General features: G+C 44.0%; 1 protein-coding gene across 1 annotated transcript in view; it reads right to left on the bottom strand.

Annotated features, from left to right (window-relative positions):
* LOC109370929 (CUB and sushi domain-containing protein 2-like) overlaps positions 1-22,927 on the bottom strand; it is a 53,419-nt gene that overhangs the window by 12,556 nt on the left and 17,936 nt on the right. The window contains exons 2-6 of the mRNA XM_019622728.1: positions 20,877-20,989; positions 15,350-15,427; positions 8,281-8,368; positions 6,992-7,116; positions 4,498-4,619 (exon numbers count right to left, since the gene is read on the bottom strand). Coding sequence (XP_019478273.1) covers positions 4,498-4,619; positions 6,992-7,116; positions 8,281-8,368; positions 15,350-15,427; positions 20,877-20,989 — 526 coding nt within the window. The remainder of the gene's footprint in view (positions 1-4,497; positions 4,620-6,991; positions 7,117-8,280; positions 8,369-15,349; positions 15,428-20,876; positions 20,990-22,927) is intronic.

Here is a 22,927-nt window from a genome sequence, read left to right as displayed (position 1 = left end):
AATGCAATTACCCTCCATATAGAAATGCAATTACCCTCCATATAGAAATGCAATTACTATTATTTAAAAGAAAAGCAAATTTGGTATTTGACTGAAGCATATTACCCCAAAGTAGCAGGATCTTGGAACAGGAGCCTTTGTGGTCCTTCAAAGAAGTTTGGAACCATTAATTTTAGTCAGTAGTATCAAAATATTAACGTGTGCAGATTATTATTAAGCCATGTAATGATGGAATAATGTAATTAATACAAAGAACACAGGGCTGTAAAACAGCACACATCATTAGTTAAACCACTCGTTCAAGTAAACCGCATTCTAGGGAGTCTGACCCTAATTAAATAACTAATTATATTCCAGTATATTGAAGACTAACCTTGTGGCTCCGGAGCAGGATGCTGAATATAATACTTATTTATCCATTTTCCTTTCCTATTTGGGCTATAGGCTGGAAATTAGTTAATGATTCATTAAACAACAAGAGACCTACCAGCACATACAAACACACGGATGACACAAAACCTCAATTTTAAGCTACTGAAGTGACAGGAAGCAATTAGCAAAGTTGAGAAAACAGGCTTCAAATGACACCTGATTCTCAGGCTTCACATACTGCAAAGTGATTTGAAATGCAGTCACATCCATAGGAAAAAAAAAACAACCCACAATCTCTCTCTCCATGGAGTACAGCACCTCTTGCAGTTATATTCAAATGCTTTACAAGCTCACATTACTCATTCTCCCCTTGTCCTCCCCTATCTCGAGCATCCATCCTCATCGTGATGAATCATCCCCAGGAGGGACCCATCTCTCTCCACCGATGACACAGGAGCTTGGACAGAGCTTTATTTGGCAAGCTGGGCTCCAGGTGAGAACAACCCCAGGAGAAATACCAAGCAGTGACATTTGTTATGTCAAGAAGGTTCAGAAATAGTTTTGATGCAAATGCACCAATTATCATATGCATTTCTCAGTTCCCCACTGATTTATTTTTCCAGTGTGGTTGAAATTAATTCCCACGGCACCAAAGACTGGGGGGAAAAAAAAAGTCTATCAGCCCTCGATACTCCCCCAAATAGCTTTTCTATGTCATCCCCTGTATAGGAAATAACTCCGAGTTGTCAGCTGAAGAGCACTATGCCCCTAATGCTGTTTATGTGGGTTTTTGAGCAAACTTGGAGGGGATTATGTAGCTCAGAGAATCTGGCTCACAGTTCTTTTCCAAATATAGAACAGATGACTTGCAAATGAGTTCTAAATTCAGCTCAGTGGTTTTCCCATCGCTCGTATTAAAAGCTCCATATAACAGGACCCGATCCAAAGACCACTCAAGTCAATGAAAAGATTACCACTGACTTCAGCAGGCTTCAGCTCTGGCCCAGAATGCTTTAATCTTCAAAGTATTTTACAGGCATTTTAATTAATTCATCTTCCACTCCTCCCTCACCCATGCTGGGGGATGTACAATGATGATATCATCCCCTTTGCACAAGAGCAACGTGAGTCAGGGAGGTGAGCTCGCCAATTTAGCAACATGCTTCTAACATGGGCCTTAAAGTCAGAGTGTGACACGTCCAGGAACGCTCAACAAACAGCACTAGTCGATTTGTGAGGCAGGAATAGCAGGGACCGAGCAGGCATCAGAACACAGATCCCAGCATCGCATGGAGCTGTGCACACCTTGCAGCACTGCGAGTGGCCATTCCTGCCCACAAGGCCAGCACCAGGAATTGCTGTTTGGATGAAAGGAGCTGTCTGTGCCACTGAACCGACTTTGCATTTTGTGCATTGACCCACGAGACCCATGGTCCTGTCTGCACAGCTTTTGTATCTGGAGCCTGGATGAACTCTTTACGCGCTCTTACAGCATTGGATTCCATGCTGCTGTTTCCCATTTACTCCTGCGCCTTGCCTGGGCTCCCACAGCCATGCAGAGGACAGCTGTCAGGCTGCAGTTTTTTACAGCTCCAAGTAATGTGAGCATGCAAAGCACCGTGCAATGAACACGCACGCACAGCAGTGCCTTTCCCAAAACAATTAGTGCGTTTCTCTCAGCCTTCCTTTCAAAGAGACGGAGATGTTCCCAACCTGTAAATCACGCTTCCAGGATGAAACGCTCAACGAACAAATTCTCTCAGAAAGCCTTTATAAACTGATGTTGCTAATTAACTATTTATCACTTCAAACAAAAGGAAACCAGCCGTCTTTTTACAGACAGGTAACACAAACTGCTGGTTTATCAATCTAGCCTTCTTATTTCAGTTGTGCCACACCTCCACACAGTGCAGGCTGTAGCGTGGAGCAGAAGTTCCAGTCAAGCTCTGCTCAGTTATTATGTACTGAAAGGAACGGATTTTGACAATTTCAGTTCACTTTGTGATGTACAAAAGCTAAGGAACAGATTTGGTTTCCCTACCAACAGCTTATGACCAAACAGCTTTAAAAGCTCAGGAAGAATCTAACCAGGGGAAGAGGAGAAACTCAGACTCTAAGTAGGAATTAAAAAAGAAAGTGAGTTTCTGAAAAATGAGACAGCATGCCCAGGAAGCTTCCAGAAGGAGAAGTTTGTCCTATGGCACTGCTGAAGAAGCAGAGAAAGTCTGCTGCTACCATCTGGGCTAGGCACGAGGCTGGCAGAAAAGCCAGAAAATGAACAGATCTGAACGTTAGATTCCAAAAACTCAACCCTAAAGCAATGTGAAAAAGGGTCAAAAAACCTGTCAGAGTGGCACGTAATCATTTATTGGTGTTTAATTGCCTTTTCCTCCCTCCTAAGCGGTAGAGTCAGCCTGCCCAAAACCCAAGGAATATCCAAGGTTAACTCAGTGCCATTTCTTTCTAAAGCCAGGATTATTTTATTCAAGAAATTGGGATTTTGCTCATATTTGAAAGACAAAGATGTACAAAAAGAAAGTGATGTAATGGATACATCACAGCCTAAAAAGCTGAGGTATTCAACAGCCTGTCCACACATAGGAAACGTACACCTGAGGGTCTGCAGGACACAGGCTGAGACACAGCTGACACCTGAGCAGTAATGGCTGCAAGTTACACTTGGTCTGCTCTCCAGTTGCACATTACCTTGATGAAGGAGAACCTCCAGGGTCTGATTAACCAGTAAATCACTCCTAACAAATGAGTACTGGAACAATACCCTGATTTCACAATCCAGTTTCCCAGAATTTGGGTCATTACTAGGCTCCTGTGCAGCCAAACCTGCTAATGACAGCCCTTTAAATACAAACTCATTCTGAAATTGGAACATAGGAACGCCCCTCATTAAAACTGCAATCCACCAGCGATGTTTACTTATTAAAGGCTTCAAACTGAGGTCAGTGGGGAGAAAGCAGCAGAACTCAGCAGCCCTGGCGTGCTGCAGAGGGAGGTGAGCGCTGCAGGTGAGTGCACACAGTGCCATCCCATCCCTGCAGAACGCAGGCTGCAAGGTGGATGGCTGCCAGCATTCCTACAGACTGGAACAACTTCTTGCGAATGATGAGATCCTGGGATACCATCATGTCTGTGAAATGACTTCTTTGGATCAGCAGCACAAGGCTGAGTGCAAAGGTGAAGGCTGTCTGGAGGCAAGGACCAAGAAATAATTGACTGGATAAGCACATGAGCTCGGTGCCTTGGAATGCAAGGTTTGCTCCTGAACTAATGAAAACTATGTTAGGAGGAATCCAGGCACGGAGAAGAATGAAAACTGTCTTCTTTCAAGAGCAGAAGTGGTGAATACCTCGGGGTATTTTGAGCTACACAGCAACAGTGTCCTTTTTGTTTTTATTTCCCATACAGATCTGGAGGAGAGGAGCAGGCAGAGTTTGCAAGGAGGGGAGAAGAGATAAGAGGCTCTGAGCCTTGTTTTCTTGTGCCAGTGGAAAATGGAAAGGACCTCAGCCTTGGATGGATCAGTGACAGTGAATTTGATCCCTTCCAAACTGTACAAGTTGATCAAAAGGGAAAAAAAACATCGCTACCAACATCCACTGTTCCAAACATGAATAAACACAGAAAGGACTTTTGTATTAACTTTAAATGCTGTATAAATAGCAGTGAAGAGAAATACTTGTTTGAGAGCTGAAATCCCCATTGGTTATGGGCCAGCTATCATCCAGAAAGAAGTGATGAGAAATGAGGATTTCTGGCACAGCCTTCCTGCCCCAGCTGAGCACTGGCTTAGGGAGATGCTTTGCTAAGCTGTTTGGTGTTTCACCACCATTCTCACCAAGATATCAAAGAGGTTTCGATTAAAAATAATTGCATTCTCTTTTAATTACGTCCTTTAATTAACTGATTCTTCAGCACTGGCAGAATGTGACACGTCACAGTCTATAAAGACGGTTGGGGACCGTATGTGATTAGCCCGTGGAGAGAGGGGGGTATGACTTCAGAACCAGAACCCTGAAGGGCTAAAACACCAGAGCACAGTGCTGTGAAGAAGCACAGCTCCACACTGCTTCAGTGAAGGCAACAAAAAAATGCATCTCCAAGACCTACCTTGGCTGGGTTGAGCGCAGTGATGACCCACACGCAGTAGGCATTGTTATCGTATTGGACGGGATAGTTGGGAGATGTTATCACACCGCTGGGACCACGGAGGTACATATCACACATCCGTGCTGTGAACAGAAAGCAAGGCAGATGTGTGAGATCTGTTAGCTTGGAGATGAACGCTGTGCTCCTCGTGTAGAGAGTGGAGATGCATAGCAGTATGAAGGCGTGGGAGAATTAAATATTGTTGCTGGCTTGTTCACTAGCCAAAATTGTCACTGTCTTCCATGTAACATCAGAAACGATGCATTTATCTGTGATGATGGCATGAGTGGGGTGTTTTCAGGAGCTACCAAAGAGATGGACCACCAGACCAACACATTCCTCTCTCTCACACTGATTTAGTATTTTCTGACTATATTAAAGCCCTCGAAGAAATATTTTCACATCCAGGACAATGAAAGCAACCACATGGAAAATGCAGTTCCTTTTTCATGTTCCAGGAAAGTTACATTTCCTTTCCTCCTCGCGAGCCTAAAAAAAATCCTGCACATCAAATATTCATTAGGTGAGGGCTGACTTCATTCTGATACAACTGCTGGCTCAAAGAACGACGATGGCAACTCAGCTTCACATCTCAAAAACATCTTAGGTAAAGTAAAAGCTGAAAAGTGCTTAAGGGGGAATTTTTTGCTTGTGGTGTTCCTTTGATGCAATATTTAATCAGAAAATGTGAAGAACAGCATCTTAGTTTTGTAACTGCATCTGCTGTTGTAATGGATCCTCAAAATTCATCTCCCAAGTTTCAAAGGAGTCATATTTGCAAATAAGGCATCCGCAAGGCTTTTCCATCCCTAGACAACAGTGAATCATGGAAAATGATCTCCTGGTTGAATGGTTTGACCACATGGCAGATCTGCATTCTGCATGTGTGACCCAGCCCCTGGAGGCCATTACACCTCCCCTGTCCTATCCTACAGAAAGTAGTTAAGCCCTCTTATTCCCATTTTAAGAATGGGCAACAGGAGCACAAAAAAGATTAAGAGACGCTCCCTGGGACCATAGGGAGCCTGCTGCAGATGGGGAAGCTGAAATGCAGCCTCCAACCCAGTGGCAAGATGCTCCATTACCACGCATTAGAAGATGGCAGAGTCCAATGGCTCTGAACTGGCTGGTCAGGCGCCCTGCAAGCTGAAGGAAACCCATCACCCAGCAACAAAATGAAAACAGAAAAAGTGCGTTAGAACTGAAATAAAAAGCAAGTGGGAAACTTTTTACGAAGAAAAGAAACAACCCAGAAGTTAGTGGTAGGAAAAAAATTAAGTTGATTCATAGAATCCTAATAACACAGGCAAATCCTTTCTTATCTCTTGCGAGAGGACACCATAAATTTCCTTTATAGTGTCACATATTTATGCCAAATATCCTCTTACACTGATTCAATTTATTCTACGCTTGTTTCAAGAATTAGATGGGATACCAAAGCCTTGAAAACCTCTGCAGATGAAATTAAAGAAAAAAAAGAGGTGAAAAAATACCAATTTATGACTTTAAGAGCTTTAGATGGATTTAGTTTCAAACATTACAAGTTGTTCATTATTAGCATTACAAACAGCACAATTATGCATGCCACTTTATATACAGAGAAAGGATAGAGTGAAAGAAAACAGAATGGCCAAGGGCAAAATGGACACCAGTTCTCATTTCTTCACTGAAACAAAGCTCCATTTGCTGATGGCTCTTGGTGAGGCCAGAAGGCGATCAGTTTGATGTTGGCTTCCAGACCTCCACCTCGTGTCCTCTCTCCTCCTTAAACGTTAAGGGGAAATATCTGGGGTGGAGCGAATAAAGAGAGGCAGAAGGCACTGCTGAAAGGTATGGGCACAGTACACAAATATACCTCATCAGCTGCAGAGCAAGTAGCTAATGAGGCTCCACAGTTAACAGAATTAGTTTTGTTAATTCCATTCCACCGGAAAAGTATCAAGGTCCTACTGCTGGCAAGACCAGACTCCCATTGCCAAGAGCACAAATGCTCCCAGTGCAGCGCAGACCAACCAGCAGCATAGAGCTGATGTCTGACAACAGTTTGAGAGCACTGAGGTTGCTTCTCCTGGCTGCACCTCCTGTCTGAGTGAGGGTTTTGAAAACAGCATATGAACATATAGTGTTCAGCAAAGGCTTGAGCTGTTCTAGGGCTGCCTGACAACGCACTTGACTTTGAAAGGGAAGGAAAGATTGAACCGAACAGAAGCTAAACAACAGGGGTTGTAGGAAGCTGCCTCCGAGAGGAACCAGAGATGGTGTTCCATGGGGCAGCCTGAAAGCCTCCAGTTAAACACTGCCCTGAGAAGCAGAGCTCTAAGCCAAAAGGAAAAGGCAACAGGCAGCAACCAAGTGGGGACAAACTCAAGGACAGAATGGGTGATGCACGAACGTGACATGGTGGGTTTTCTCATTAGTCCTCATCACTCAGTCAAAAATAACTTTGCCTTCTTACCTCTGCACACCGGCCTGTGGTCACTCCAGGCAACAATGATGTCGCTCACTCTCTTACAGGTGATGCTTTTGGACCCCTGTAAATCGTAGCCCTCGTTACAGGTGAACTGGATGCTGGAGCCTAACCTAGCAGACAGAACAAAGGGGGAAGTCAGCGATTGAGACGCTTCTGCAGCAACAGCTTTGTCTCTTGCTTTTTGCTATCCAAATTGTGAACAGAGAGAGTTCACTGGCCCTCCAGGCAACAGTGGAAATGAATGAGGGGCCAGCTCTTCCTCATTCATTTCCTCGTGCTGGGCGCTGGTTGCCTGAGGTGGTGAGAGTCCAAGAACAGATTTGAGTCTTTCAATGCAACTTCAGTGGGAGTTTTGTTCAGTTCGGGAGCTCACACTCAGTCCCAGGAGATGACAGTGCTCAGCGTTCTTATAAAGAACAAAATCTTTATCTACTACTGAAAGATTTGTTCTTTGTTCTATTGCTTTGGATTCGGATCCTTTGCTGCTTAAAGCAGTGCTGTATTATTCACTGAGGCGACACAATGCCAGTTTCACAGCAGCTGAGAATTTATCCTATGGCATTTAGGGACTCTACTGGGAATACCCTCTCCTCCACCCACGTTCCCTCTCCTCCAATACGTTCTCTGGATTTCAGGAGAGTCTGATAGACGCAGGTTAAATTGAAAGACATTTTTAGTGAACAAAACAGCTATTGACAGCAAAATAAGATTAAATATTGATTCACCATTGCTAACAACAGCCTGATTCATTCCTACACACTTTAAATGAACGCTAGCAACTACAAGGGAGTAACACCATTATTTTAAACATTATAAGAAAACAATTATCCAGCACCGCATTTTTATTTATTGACAAGGAATTGTAGCACTGCTTCAGGAAGTCACCTGAAATTCTCTGGGCACAGGGTCGTGCTGGGACTTAGGCTAATTTAGAAGTGATGCTGTTGCTGTTTAAGATGGTTCTCTCTGTGCTTAACGGGAGAAGGGAGCGACAACAGACACGGATGACAGCAGCGTGTCCAGGTGCCCACTTTGTGGTACGAGAAATATTCTCAAACAGAGATCATTACAGATCTCTGTAATAGATTACACACACACATGCACATTTAGACACGCTCGTTCTTCTGCATCGCTGGCTTCAGCAAGCTTTTCAGACACAGCACAATGATGTGTGCAGAGGGGCTCTGCAAACAGACTATATATCAAGGAGAACACACAATGCTTGTAACAAAAGCTTTGCAGCATGCATAAACACACACGTCAAAGGTTCTTACCTAAAATCGTTGCCTATTCTTTTGCCTCTCTCTGGAATCCCAGGGTCTGGACACATATTATGTCCCTGGGACACACCAACCTGAGTTACTACAAAGCAAAAACAGCACATACAGAGACAGAATAGCAAAAGAAACATTCTTTCATCAACTATCTTGGTGGATGTGGAGAGAAAAATGGCAGCTGGTAGCTCGAAAACCTGAACACGTTCCATTTTGTTTAGAAAAAAACAGCTTTGGAAACAAGTTTAACTGGAATCATTTCAGCTCAGTTTAGACATCGAAGTGTTTTCTAGGAGCGCCAGCTAGGAACATTGCTTTCCCTCTGTTCTGCTACAGAAGTACCTCTGAAGAGAGAGATTTTTCATTCTGCAAAATTGCACCAATTAAGCAGCCCATTTCCGAAGCCTGTGATTAGAACAGCCTGCCCTCCCCAACCCGAGCTGAGAATACAGCCAACCCAATGAGAGGTGGGGTGTGATACCAGGGAAGGACAGGCAGAGAACGAGAGAGAGAGGAGAGGGAAATGTGAGTCTACATTCTAAAGCAAGTAAGTAGTTTGAATGTGAAAAACTGTGTGGAGCAACCTTAACGTGACTGCCAGCAAACATGGAACCAATGAAGTGGTGATCAGCATCGAGTAAACATCTGCCATCCTGATGCTCTGCTCCCCGCTTCCACCTTCCCCTTCAGCTGTCAATGGCACAGCTGAGCACTGTTTGGGATGGACAGAACCTGGGAGGCTCCTGCAAGCATGAAATGAGATCTGGCAATTTGTTGATTTCTATTCTGAATTCCAGCAACTACCAACACATGGGGATGATTGAGGAGAAAGGGGCAACTTTGTCACAGCGCTGTCAAAGTTGATGCAACTGAGTTTTCTCCCATCACTGCGGGAAGGACGTAAGGAAAACATACCATCTCTTGTCATCAGGGCTGAGGTGGTGAAGCATGAACATGAGTGTTCCCTTCTACCTCCACCCATCCCCCAATTGAGGGAATGATCTTGGTGCACGGAGCTGCTGCTGAGTGATTTGGAGGCTTGGGCATGAAGTATTACATGAACTGATAAACAGATGGGGTGTCTACACAAACACAGGCTGCACAGCATGAACACCCAAAAGGCAGGGTCATCAAAAGATTATTCATTTGGTAATTACACCTCACTACAGCTGGAAGACATAAGGCTGTACCTAAAAGGATGGAGGGATCACTGCTTCCATCTGAGCACCTACACCAGTGCTGGCTGAGTGCTGAAAGCATCACAGCTCAGAACTGCTCCTCAGCCCAATCGCTTCCTTCATCCCATCCCTCCCCTTCCTGCTGCCCCTTCCCCAGCACAGCACTGCCCAGCCCTGCCCCACTTCTTCGACCTCCTCCTCCAGGCAGAGATACAGCTTGATGGCAAATCAGCCTCCTAAGAAACCGCTTTTCCCTTTTTGCATATTCATAATCTCACATTAAGCTCCATCACATGGACAAGCAGAGATGCAAGTGAGACAAAAGCATTAAAGCAGCACACAGCATCTTCTGATGGCTGCGTTTTGTAGCTACAAAGCTTTGCTGCCACGTTTCCCAGGCTGACAACTCCGAGTTGGAAGGAAGGAAGTTGGAAGGATGTGCTACCCTCACAACAGTGCCTGCCACAACCAAACCCCACTCCACGAGCAGCATCTCCAGCAGCCATCACAGCTGCATGATGGTGGGTTTGTTCCACTGATTCTCCCTTTCCTGATAAATGTCATGCTCACATACACAAAAAAATGGAACAACTTTTAATCTGCTGCTAACTTTTTGTTAACTTGGCCGGTTTGCTTTAGAGCCTGAGCAGCTTACGACCTCTGCAAGAAGCTGGCTGGGCAACCCAGAATTTGCCTCATCACTGCAGGAGCTGCAGGCACATTTCAGTGTCAGCCAAAATAGTGGCACAGGAGACTGGCCCCACTGGGGAAACTCTCAGTAACCACCTGGAGACGCTGCCTGGAGTTTTGATCAGGCTGTTGAATACCATCTATGGAGCTAAGCACTCCTCTGCCATAGAGCTCCCCAGGTGTGGCACATTCCTAATGCTTCTGTCCAAACGATGCACAGAGCAAATGGGAATTCAGAGCATGAAAAAGAGTGTGCAGCAAACGGCCTTGGTCAGAGCAAGGAACAAGGTCAGAATATTCTGGCACAATAGCTTCACTGCACAACACGTACATCACAAGTCTAGGTGGTATTTAAGAAAAAATACTTCAGTTTCTCATCTTATTTCTATACCTTCCCCAGGGTGAAAGTGCACTAACCAAGGAGCTGAGCCTGCAGTGCACACGTTTACAAACACTTGTAAGCTTCCACATACGCCTGCATTGAAACACCCCTTCCTGCAGAGCACATCACCAGATTGCCTTTCCACATTCCATCCTCTCTCCCATGGTCAGAAGACTACCAGACAACATCACTTACACCGTATTGGTTATTCTGAGCTGCTGTCAGAGCCATTTATTACATCCCAGATCGGATGACAGCAAACCTGATTCATGGCTTTGGGAGCAGGCAAGGCTACAGATAACCAGCAAAACCCACAGGCACCGGAGGGCAGGTTGCAAATGACCAATCACACTTCTGAAGACTAAAAGCAGTTCTTCTCTCATTACCTAGCACTTTATTAATACCCATATAATCCGCATACATAAACCAGTGAGCAGATTAGATACAAACAGAGCGAGGAGAAAGGAAAGGTATCTTCATAGCGTGGTAGTTTGGACATTTTACTTTGTCAACACAAAGGAAGGCAGAGGATGGATTAAATGGGCACAGAAACTTTTCTTCTTCTGTCTTCTAAACGCACACACGGGAATGCAGCCAAACCAAAGCTGATAAACCACATTTGTTATGCTGAGAACACGCAGTGGGTGCTGCATTCATCTGCCTAAAGCTTGGACTGCTTCACACCAAGGCTGTAATGTTCCAAATAATTCTTTGTGGTTACAAAGAAAACAATAAATCTTAAAAGCTGTGATGAAGTGCTGAAGTTCTGTGCTGGAGGCTCAAGGATTCCTTCTCCCAAAACAACACTTTTCCAGCCCCTTTGCCCTCCTATTTCTTAACAACAACTTTCCTCACTGTGTTTTCAGTAACACCCAGTCACGATTGCTTTGGTTGCCACAGGAATTTACTCCATCTCTTAAAAGAACTGAGAACCTTCCTTAGTTCTCCGTACTTCCCCATGTTAATAAAGTTCAGAGAGATTCCCAATGGACAATTTTTTATTGAATTTAGGAATGGTAAATATGAGCTACACGACAAAGCAGGATCTCAAAAGATGGCCAAACGATTTCCTTCAGTTTTGTTTTGCTTTTCACATAAACTCGATGTTTCTCAGCATGAAAAATACAGTCCAAGAAGGCGAGCTGCTCTAAGTGGTGTGAGGGGAATGGGAGCACTTCAGCAGTTATCAGTTAAAAATGTTCAGCCCATCCTTATGAGCGCTGTAAGGCTGGTGGTGACTCCATGCAGCCATCCGATAAATGAAAGGTTACAGAGCCCAGTTTGGAGAGCAGAGCAGAGCTGTTGGTAACACACTGAGCCCAACAGCGTGCTCAGAGCCCTTCCAGGCTACAAATCCAGACCTTAAGCACTCCCATGTCCAGCTAGCACTATGCAAGACTCGGGCTGAGAGAGCCTAACATTGGAAAACGACTGCTTCCAGCTGGAATTTTTGTACTGTTATCATTTGGGGCATTCTGAACCCGTATTTCACATCTTGTCGCTACCTACAAATAATTCCCAAGTCTGTGAGAGTTCAAAACGTCACAGCCCTACGGATTTTGGACGGTTTGCAAAGCCTTTTTGCAGCACGGCCCCCTCGAACCCAGCCCCACTCACCGGGGAGTTCATTGCCTGCAGCTCACAGCCCCAGCAGCTGCTCTGCCCCACGCTCACCCTGCACTGCAGAGTGCAGCACATCCCACACAGACACTCCTCACACCTGATGCACAAAGCAGCCTTGCTGCACTGCTGAACCCAGCAGCTCCCGTACGTTTGGCTGAGACCAAATTGGATCAACCCTCCAAAACGACTTTGCATTTGCATAATTAGTATAAATTGATACAACTGAAGGTACGCAGAGCTTTCTCTGCTTCACACAATCCCTTCCAGTGATGTCCAGCAGTGCACTTTCAGGTGTGCCTCATTCAAATGTCACAAAAGCAACTCTGACGCTGTTTTGTAATCAAGGTACCACGCTTTTTTCCACTGTATGAACATGGAATATACACATTTACATATTGCATGCAATATACTTTCTCACTGCTTCAGGAATACTGCAGATGCAAAAGGTGTGTCCCTCAGTTACTACCAGAAGTAATCCTCTAAACGTAATCTCAAACTTTAAACCGTACTTTTTTATAGCTTTTTCTCCAGAGCTGTATTATTTTTCCCTTAAAAATGATTAAAGCAAGATGCCCAATTAATATTAGGGATGGTGAACAGTCTGAAGCACTTGATTTAAATTTCAAATAAACACGTTTGACTGCAACTGAACAAAATTAGCACATCCCCCACCGAATTCCATGTTTTTTTTTTAATATATCCTTTTTGTGAAAGAGTACAAACAACCGTGATGTGAATACATTCTGCCTCATTCAGACACGTGAAACGGGCTTTAATCTGGCAAGTAACCACAGCATCCATTCAGCAGAAGTGAAATCCTCTGAAAGAACCTGCAGGGCAGCAAGCGTGGAGCTGCAAGCTGCCTTATGAGAGAACAGAGGCCTTAAAGAAGGAGCTGCACTACCCAAAGGAGAGGGGCAAAGACCACCAGAAACCACTGCTGGCAGGAAAGGGGTTGGAAATAAAGCGCGGCACAGCTCTCGTTTTCACCACATTTCTAAATTTCTGATAGCTGAGCGAGATGAAATGACAAGGGCAATACTATCAAACTCCAGAGACCTTTAATCAGCCTGTCCCACCTGCACGGTCATCTGTGATGCACGGCCCACAAGCTCATGAAAGTTTCAGAGAAGAGCGGGCACAACCAGCCAAGCAAGTCAGAAAAGCAAGGGAAAAAGAAGATAACGCTTAGGGCTCCATTTTCTGAAAATAAACATTTTTCTGGAGATACCTCCTATGGAGTCAGCGTCTCTGAAGCTGAAAATTCACTGTAACAGGAGTGTGACAGCAGAAGGCTGTGCAGGATGGAGGTTAATCAGGGTTTACAATCCAGACGTTGCTGAGCACAGTGTACAGGAAGGGAGCTGAAGGCAGGAGGGCTGTGGCAAACCCCACGCTGGTGACAGAAAGGGATTTGGGCCACGGTTCCTCCACCATCAATACTACTACAGCTCAATAACTTGCAGGCTAAGCTGCCTTCCTGCACCGGGTTTTGCCTTATCAAATACGACATGATTAGTGCTACACAAGATGCTGAACTGGCAGCATTCAGGGCTGGAGTCTGCTCTGCACTGGGCGAGGACAGGCTGGGCAGAAGCACCAGCAACTTCCAGCAACTTCATCCTCAAAAGTGGAGCCCGGCTACAACACAGCACGACACACTGAAAACACACAGTGGACTGATGAGCTGAAAACAGACTGCTATTTTTCACCTGGGGAAGAATCCCTGCACGTATCCCAACATCTCAGATGCCATCAATCCCACTACAAACACAACCTTCCATCTTACGGAGCTCCGGTGCTCACTCCAACAGAGGTAGGGGTATTTTCTACCACAATCTCACTCTCCATTAAGTGCTGAAATATTTATCACACCTTAAAATGACAATTAAATTACACTTGGCAAGAACATTTCATAGAATCATGGAACGGCCTGGGTTGAAAAGGATCACAACAATCATCTATTTCAACCCTTCTGCTATGTGCAGGGTCACCAACCACCAGACCAGGCTGCCCAGAGCCACATCCAACCTGGATTTCACAGAACCCAGAGCATCCTGGATTCAGGGCTCTTCTTAAAACTGAGTTTTACCTGAACGTGCCCCAGCATTTTGTACTCCGGAGATCTTGGATAATTTACATCCTGCTACTTAGTTACCTTGTTGGACTTTTCTCCTGAATAACTAGAGGCCACAAGCATTCACCTGAACCTGAAAGCGAGCCGTTTTCATTGAGCGATGTTTTAAATTCAGTTCATCCATTTTTCTTAACTGAATTTTGCATCTGAAATTCAGGCGAGCGGAATGTCCAAACAGCTCCTCTTTGATGAGTGTAATGGGCTGTGCAGAAAACGAACAAGTACAACCTCTCCTCTAAAAACTATTTTAAGAGAGTCTACGTTCTGATCCTATTTAAATCCCCGTAAAATATTCCGTGGAGGTAATTCAGATCCCTCATGTTTAATCTCAGAGCCCCCTCAGGAGCGCAGCCATCTGCTCAGTCACGTGCAGAAGGAAAAGATGAGCGTCGCTTCTGATCTGAAAAGGACCTCGTGTAAAGATGAATGGATCTAATGGGCTCTCTTACAGCCAGAGGAAAACACACCAGTGACAACGTGACACTGCGAGCATCTCCCTAACAGATACCAAACATCGGATATGCTGAACGTGAGAAACTCATACAGAGATCATAGAAGTCAGTGCTATGAGCTTTTGCACACTGAAGGGTCATGATTTTTCTGCAGGGATGAATAATTAAATAAAATGCAAAGAGGAAAACAAAGTCTGCTATCGCTTCTGTAGATTTTCTATCAGGTTTGTTTGTTTCGTGGTTCCTTATCCCTATCCCTAGTTTTACAATAGCAACATTAATTCAGATTTCCAAATTGTTTACATTTTGACACTTTCCACACTAAAAGAAGACAGAAGTAACGAACCCCGGTCTGTCACTGAATAGGAAGCATACAGTATATATTAAATGCACACACACCAATCCCCTGCGTACCCACTTCAAGGGGTTAGTACATGCTTGTGAATAGAGCACTGGGAGGGAGTGATGCAGTAATGCAAAGGGAAGAAAGGGTAAAGCATTAAAACTTTTAAGAGTGACAAAGTTTTAGAGATTATTGGAAAGTCAAATGGAATGTTCAAGGAGACCATTTCACAAAGAGAGCATATGGAGGAGTCAGAACACTTACACACTGATGTCTTCTGGTTACTGTTCTTGCTTGGCATTAGCTTCACCCCTCTGGATTTCAGTTCCATTTGCTTTTTGACTACAGAGACAGAATTAAAACAGAAAGAAAGAAAACATTCAGATACCCGTTGGTGATTATGTAAAATGAGAATGCAGCAACAGTTGCACACAGTAGTTCCCAGATGTTTGAACAGCTTTTCCTAACCCCTCAAACCCATCAGGCCCCCCATTCATTTACCCCTGTTAGATCTACTACTGTCTTTGAAGAACTGAGCCAAGTTGACCCAGCCTGAATATAAAAACTGGGCATACCATCCTCAGCACTCTGTAGCCATGCAATGTTGCTTAACGTTCTACAAATGGGAAACAGACTGAAGGAAAGCTCCAGGAAACTGCAGGGATCTCAAAATGCAGAGTTACGCTTCACCTTACTTTGCTAACACAGTTACTACACAAATATAGACTGAAGCCATTCTCCACTTCTGTGGGAATACAGCACTCAAATGGACACTCCATAGACTGAAAACTGCACGTGTGATCTACGTAAGGATTAGATTCATAAAAAGGCAGTAAAATACTGAACTGTGTTATTGGGGAAGAGTAGTACAGAAATACACATCCACTGTTAACAAGGCACAACAAGTGTAAAATGCCCAAGGAGGCTGTGGATCCCCATCCCTGGAGGCATTCAAGGCCAGGCTGCATGTGGCTCTGGGCAGCCTGGGCTGCTGGTTGGTGACCTGCACACAGCAGGGGGTTGGGACTGGATGAGCATTGTGCTCCTCTGCAACCCAGGCCATCCTATGAGACTATGATTCACAAATTCACCAGCAGTGATCCTTGATCTCCTGCTCTAAATCTCGTCTAGAAGATGAGAGGACACGAGGGCAGCAGCAAGATTTTGATCAATCCACTGCCAAAAGAATCCCATGTAATACAAAGACGGCCAATGAAACTGAGCAACTATTCGTCCCTCTTATCTTGGCCGAACTGAGGCTCTCTCTGCACAAACCCCACAGCACCAAATCCACCTGGCTACTGGCAGACACACAGCAGCTTCCCGCAGCACAAACACAGAGGTTTTTGAGTAATAACACACAGCAGAATTTTCACTGGCACGTTTGAAGTTAATGTGGTTAAAGAATAACTTCACATCAGAAAGCACGATGGCCATATTGCTTTATAGGATCCTTTTTCTGATGAGCCAGTTCTTATCTATGGAGAAAAGCAGCCCGTCTTTCACTTCAAACTGTTCTTTTCTTGTTCTTTATCTCATCACACTTTCATCTCTAAATTAGCACATTCCAAAGACAAAGTTGTCAAGAAAAATTACCAATAGAACTAACAAGGTTTTTTAATCATGCTTTTTCAGCTTGAAGGAAAAAAAAAGCTAATAACATCTGTTTGCAGGAGCTTCAGACAGGGAGATGTCAAGCATCATTCCTTGAAGCTCACCCAAAGTAGTGCTGCTCTGAGCTCACTGCTATAGCATGCAGCTTTTTGTTCATCATTTGGTACAGCTTTTTGCCTTCTCCTTAAATAAAGCACAAACTTCAAACTGAGGGCTGAATTACCTTAAAAAACGTTCATGCAGAAAAGCGGGTGTTGCCTGGTATGAGCATCTTTAATCTGCTGGGGGTTTGTTGCCTTTTTTTTTTTTTTTTAAATTAAGAGGGACAAATAATTAACAGTGTGCCCAGTCCAAAGCAAATCTAAGACGTGCCCGCTTCCTTCTGACTGTAATCCATCTGCAAACGCTCTAAGAGAAAGGCAGCAGGTCTCAGGATGCCCAACAGCACTGCTTTCCTCCAGGTGACGTTACAGTAATTCCAGGACATCTGCAGCCTGATCTCAAGGCTTTCAATACAACACTGTGTCAGGGATGTAAAAAAGAGAATGAGGCCACAAAAGCTGAAATTTCAGGGGAAGCCTGGAACCTATCCCTGCCTCTGCTACAACTAACCCTCCCACTCAATAAATACAGCCAAGCCCAAGTGCCTGGGGTTAAAAGCGAGCTATCGCAGGATGCACAGTGCTCATGACTTTGCAGTGTCAACCCACTGCTCTCTAAAGTGCTTCGGAGCACCATCACCAGCTTACAGCATGGAGAACGCACAGCATGCATACAGCTGGGCCTGGCGTATGATCGGGAATCTTTGAAAGGATATACTCAGTAATAAAAGGTTTAACTGCATTCATTGCCTGCCTTCCGGAATATGGTCCACACCAAATCTGTGACCAACAGAAAATTCAGCTCGAAACCACCCAGCAGCAAGAAAAACAGCAGAAACCAGAGAGACACTGCAAGGGACCAGTCCTAAAATACACAGAAGTGCATTGCCCAGCAGCATGTCCCATGTATTACCCTAAATGCACTCCATCCCCTTCACCAATAATTGGTACAAATCAAATCACTGCATTCTCTCCCTCCTTAATCCTCCATTTTGTTCCAAGGAGATGTAATGATGAAGTCAAGTTTTACAAACGACTTACTTTCGATTAGAGCAACTCAGAATACATTATCACTGTTCTTAATAAAAAAAAAAAAGGAACCATTCCCCTTAGCTATTCCCTCAAAAATCTAGTATATGAAAAGTTATATTGTTTACAAATCTGACTGCAGAACAGTACTACAAAGGGCTGTGTCAGGCTAATTGGATGAACAGAAGTTACTCTGTCTTCTGGAGGGGTTTGCTGCTCACACGTTTCTAATAGATCTAATGGAAAGCTCAGCATCCTGTCAGATTTAAAAGATGACATTACAAAGCTTTTCCAGTGAGGAGGCATTCTGGGATGTCTTTTCTAACCCGCTTCACGTTGTTCTAAATGAGAATTTAAGGAGACATTTATTTATTTTTAATTTGAAAAATAACACATTTCAGCAAAAATCTGTTCCACCAACCTCTGCTCCCCTTGCTGGGGGATTGCTATTAAATACTGGCTTGCCTGAATCGCTTTCCTACTTTATTTTCTCCCCGCTGAGGTGCTCCAGTATCACCTGTGACATCAGTGCAGGTTCCTTAAGGGGATTCTCACCCAAGCTGGAGGTGAGGAGGAAGCACCTTCCTGCAAAGTGAAACACCCCACGTGGCTGTGCAAGCTGCTGGCAAAACAGCACCCTTACCTCAGCTGTGCCTTCCCTTTGCTGCTCTAACAAACACTTCTTTAGGAATTGGAGCCTGTAACAAACATCAGAATTTTCCTCTTTTTTCCTTTTTCTCCAGTATTGCCCAAAGGACTGAACAGGCTGCACAGCACACACCATATCCCTCTGCACCCTTTGCAGATCTGCCAGAAATTAAGCATGTATAGATGTACATATGCTTAAAAGCCATTTAGGTGGTGCAATATGTGCAAAAGAGTTCACGAGAGCATTATTAAAGATGACAGGTCTGCTAGTATTTTGCATTTTGCTATGGGTTGCAACTCACCCACATTTGTCTTTCTACCTAAGAGTGAGTGCAGGACAGAAAGGGAAGGGAATGGGGAGGGCAGATCAACAAAAGATACAATTATGTGTTGGTAACAATCAGCTAAAAAGCAATTTGGGACCCTACTTAAGTAATAAAATATATGCTGGAGAGATGGACTACACCAGCCAGATCATTATTTAGTTCTCTTTAGCATCATTTTAAATTCAGCAGCTTTTTCATTACCTCATTTGCAGCATCCCATCACTGCACTGATGTCCCTAAGAGACCCCTGGCTCTGCACCCTTACTGTCACCTGCCCCAAGCAAGGCACACCCAGCTCAGTCTCTTATCAGCTGCAGATAACACAGCACCCATTGGGGAATGAAGACAGGGGAGTGGGAGGCTAGGGAGGAAGGAAAAAAGATCAATGCATTGATTTATCTGTGGTTCCTTTCATTTGCTTTCACAGGATGTGGAACACAATATTTGCAAGAATGCAAGATTCACCTTACATAAAAGAGACAGGAAAGGGAAAAATATTTCCACTCTCCCTGCAAAGGAATAAATTTACTGCATTCAACATAAAGAAAACCTGTATATGGGCTGATTCTATCTAACCTTGCTTTTATGTTCATAAAGATTTATAAACTCGGGCATGGATTATCTGAAATGGAACATACTAAGATGGAGTTCTGCTAAATCTAAGTATCAATGTTAAACAAGTTGGAAGGGAAATGATTTTCTTATAGATTATCAGCAAAGTTAGGTACATCTCAGAGGAAACAGGATGCTAATAAAGGACGAACACATCTTTGGAAAACCAACAACAAATCAGATTAATCCTATCCCTCCCCTCCTTCCTTCTCTTGGACAACCCTGAGGTTCGCTTCTACCTCTACTGCTAAAAAAACACATTTTAGCTGCTCTACTTTATAAGGCAATACATGTCCTATTTTGTATCTACTTACTTATTTATCTCCATTAAAATATTTATGTTCAAACCAAGTTCTGTTTCTCTGAAAGCGTTACGCAGAGTTTTCTGAAGCTCTATTGGCATTTGGGTGCTCTGTCAGCACAGATTCCACTGGCTGCCAAAACCCTGCCCTCGTGCCCTGAGCTGCTTTGTTGCTGCACTGTTTGTTCTTTGTTTTTAAGGTATCCTTCCTAACAGGTGGAAAGAGCCTCACAAACTCCAGACCATCCAGAAGAGACTGCAGAACGGCCATCAGGCTCCTGCCACTGGATGGAGGTCCTGCTTCAACGGTGTTCCAAGGGCACGTTTTTGACTTCATCTTTTAAGCACTCAATACACAAAAGCACAGTTCATTATATCTAACAAAAGAGTTTCCAAGGAGCGTGCTAGATTAGAACCCCCCTGACATTAATCTAATCAGAGGGAATTATAACATTAATCTCTGCTTTTCTATTTAAAGAAAAAAAAAGGATGATTCAGACAGGTGTTTCAATAGAAAGCAGCAATCATGGCTGCAAAGAAAATGCCGTATCAAGAGCCATCAGCTGCATGGTCGTTTGTGTTATACAGAACAAAAAACCACAAGGTTTTTAATTATAATTCAAAATAAATTTATACATTAGAGGAACACCAGGAAAGTTAAGAAACTACAGTGATTCATAATGCAAGGCTCTTGCTGAGGCCATGACTACATTGCTAAAGCCAAACAAACAAGGAACAAACAGGGTGGGATCACAGATTTATGAAAGGAAACTCATCTCCCTTTCGCTGTCAGTCAGTGCTACAGCACTTCATCCTCCCCCAAGTCCCATTCCTTCCTTCTGAGGAAAGCTGTTGTCTCTGGAGGTTGGACATGAGCTGGTCAGCCCTTCCAGCTCCTCCCCTGTTTCAGTTTCTCCCACCCTGACCCTGCCCTTGGAGCTGATCCTCCCTCTGGGGCCCTCCAGGATGCACTGAACTGTGGCATCCCATGGCATACAGTGCCAAGCAATTTGCCGCTAACTCTCAAGCATTCCTATTTCCAACACACCGCCAACAGCAGCCCTCCGTACAACAACACCTGGCAAGCCAGGTAGAAAAATCAAGGCTAAAAACACCAAAGAATCAAGTAGAATTTCTCTGGATGTGCTGTGAGAGCTCACCTTGGTACTGGGCGCTGAACCCCTTCTGCCTGTGGTTGCCATCAGATGTGAAGTGAAGCCTCAGCCAATTTTTACTGCTGATAACCGGGGCGGGCAGATTCATCCCAGTGAACCTGCAAGAAACCAACCAAGAACAGCCAAGCGTTATTTTGACTGTGAGTTACAGCACAAACCAAACGTCCTTGCGCAGCCGATCCTCCTTGGCGAATATGAGAGATGTGTCTGGTTAACAATGCTCAAAGAAAAAACAAATGCTTATTTGAGCTGAGCAAAAGGCAAGAACAATCTTCTTTCATTGGAAATTGCCAGCAAGAAGTGATGATTTATGATCTACCCCAACCTGGAGGGAAGATTACAGCCATCAAATGTGAGGTGCAACACTCCACAGCCCATTAGCAGCTGCTCTCTCCATACTATCTTATACTTCCTTAACAACAACAACAAAAAAGCAGTATTATGCTGTTTGCTTTATTAAACACAGCCATATTTCTTGGCAGAGGTGTCACATGCCAAGTCTCAGTCTGGAACAGTGTTTACCTAAGTCACAGCACCCTTGAATTGAGGTGTATAATGGGAGCATTAAGCACGGTGAGGGAATAACGCTACCATGACAAAAGCTATTATGGAATCCTATTATTGTTAACTAAAACCCATTTAATTTTTTAATCATAGACTGTCACTGACTTAAAAATTATTGGTACTTTGCTATCTATGCTTTTTTAGATGAAGGTAGAAGTATACCGTATATCTCTTTGATTCAAAAGGATACTTTAAACTTCATAACTTTCCATTTTCAACAGTAGACCCGACAGCCCAGAAAACATTTCCAAAGTCCTTCACCCAACTAACACCTGCAGAGGCCACAACTCTTCCCTTTTCCCAAGGCCAACAGCAGGGAGTTGGGATGACACTTAGCAGATCTGCAATGTACTCCTGCTCCACTTGCTAATGAAGCAGCAGAGCTGATGATGCTGCATAGCTAATGCACCTCTGCCACCTACAGTACAGGCTTCAAACCTCCAGCATCCCGTGGGGCGAAGCCGACTTCTGCACAACTCAGAACCACGACTGAACACATTCTGCACACTGCACGTTGGTTAACATTGCTCCTGAATGTTTCACCGTTGATGATTTTATGTCAATTCTGCAGACCCTTTTGAAATACAAACTCCAGCGCGGCTGAATCCAATTTCATCTCAAACCTTTTCGAATGACTAAGTTCAAACACACATCTTTGGGGCTGAGATCAGACACGGGGCATCTAAAAGCAATTCCAAGAAAGTTACTGTGGCTGTTTGTTATGACAACGTGTTTAAACTTAACACCCTTTTCCCAAAAGATTATTTTATGATTTATTCTGAATTAAAAGTCAAACTTTTCATACAGAATCTTTAGGTGTGCAGAGACAAATTTTGCTTTCTGTGTAGAGCTGAATAATTCAATTACCTGATCCAAGAACTGCAGAACAGTAAAATTAACCTGGCTGCACGCAGCAGCTTCACCCTCCTCTTCCTCATCTCTCTCTTTTTAATGTGTGTGTACTTTGGAGAAGTGGATGCAGCTGACTCATCATTTACACACACACACTGACCTGTAGGTACATCAATAGTTCACTCTTAACTCCCAAGAATCCCACATACCTGAAGTGAAAAGCTAAACACCTGTCAGCTAAGTGAATTTACACTTGGAACACTGATTAGAAAAATTAATGGGTAGCACTCCTTGCTACCTGTGCAACAGCATTAAAAAATGACTGAAGGCAAAAGCAGAACAACAGTCATAACCAGAGTGCTTTGCACTGCTGTAGAGAACTATAGAAGATTTGGGGTGAGGGACAAAGCCTCCCCAAATCTCTGCACGGAAATCCATCAGCATCATGTAGCATTTGCTTAAGACCCTGACAGCTCTTTGAAAGGACTAAATCAGCCACAAGAGCACTATCAGGTCTTCATTTCCAACACGCTGCTGCTCGGGCTCCCAGCACACACACACTGTATTCTCCAGGGCTCCAGTCCAGCAGACTCCCTTTTATCTTCCCACCCCTTTATTTC

Source organism: Meleagris gallopavo, chromosome 25, assembly GCF_000146605.3.
Source record: "Meleagris gallopavo isolate NT-WF06-2002-E0010 breed Aviagen turkey brand Nicholas breeding stock chromosome 25, Turkey_5.1, whole genome shotgun sequence".
NCBI classification, from domain to species: Eukaryota; Metazoa; Chordata; class Aves; order Galliformes; family Phasianidae; genus Meleagris; species Meleagris gallopavo.
The sequence above is the reverse complement of the archived record's forward strand: the minus strand, read 5'-3'. Positions and strand labels throughout refer to the sequence as shown.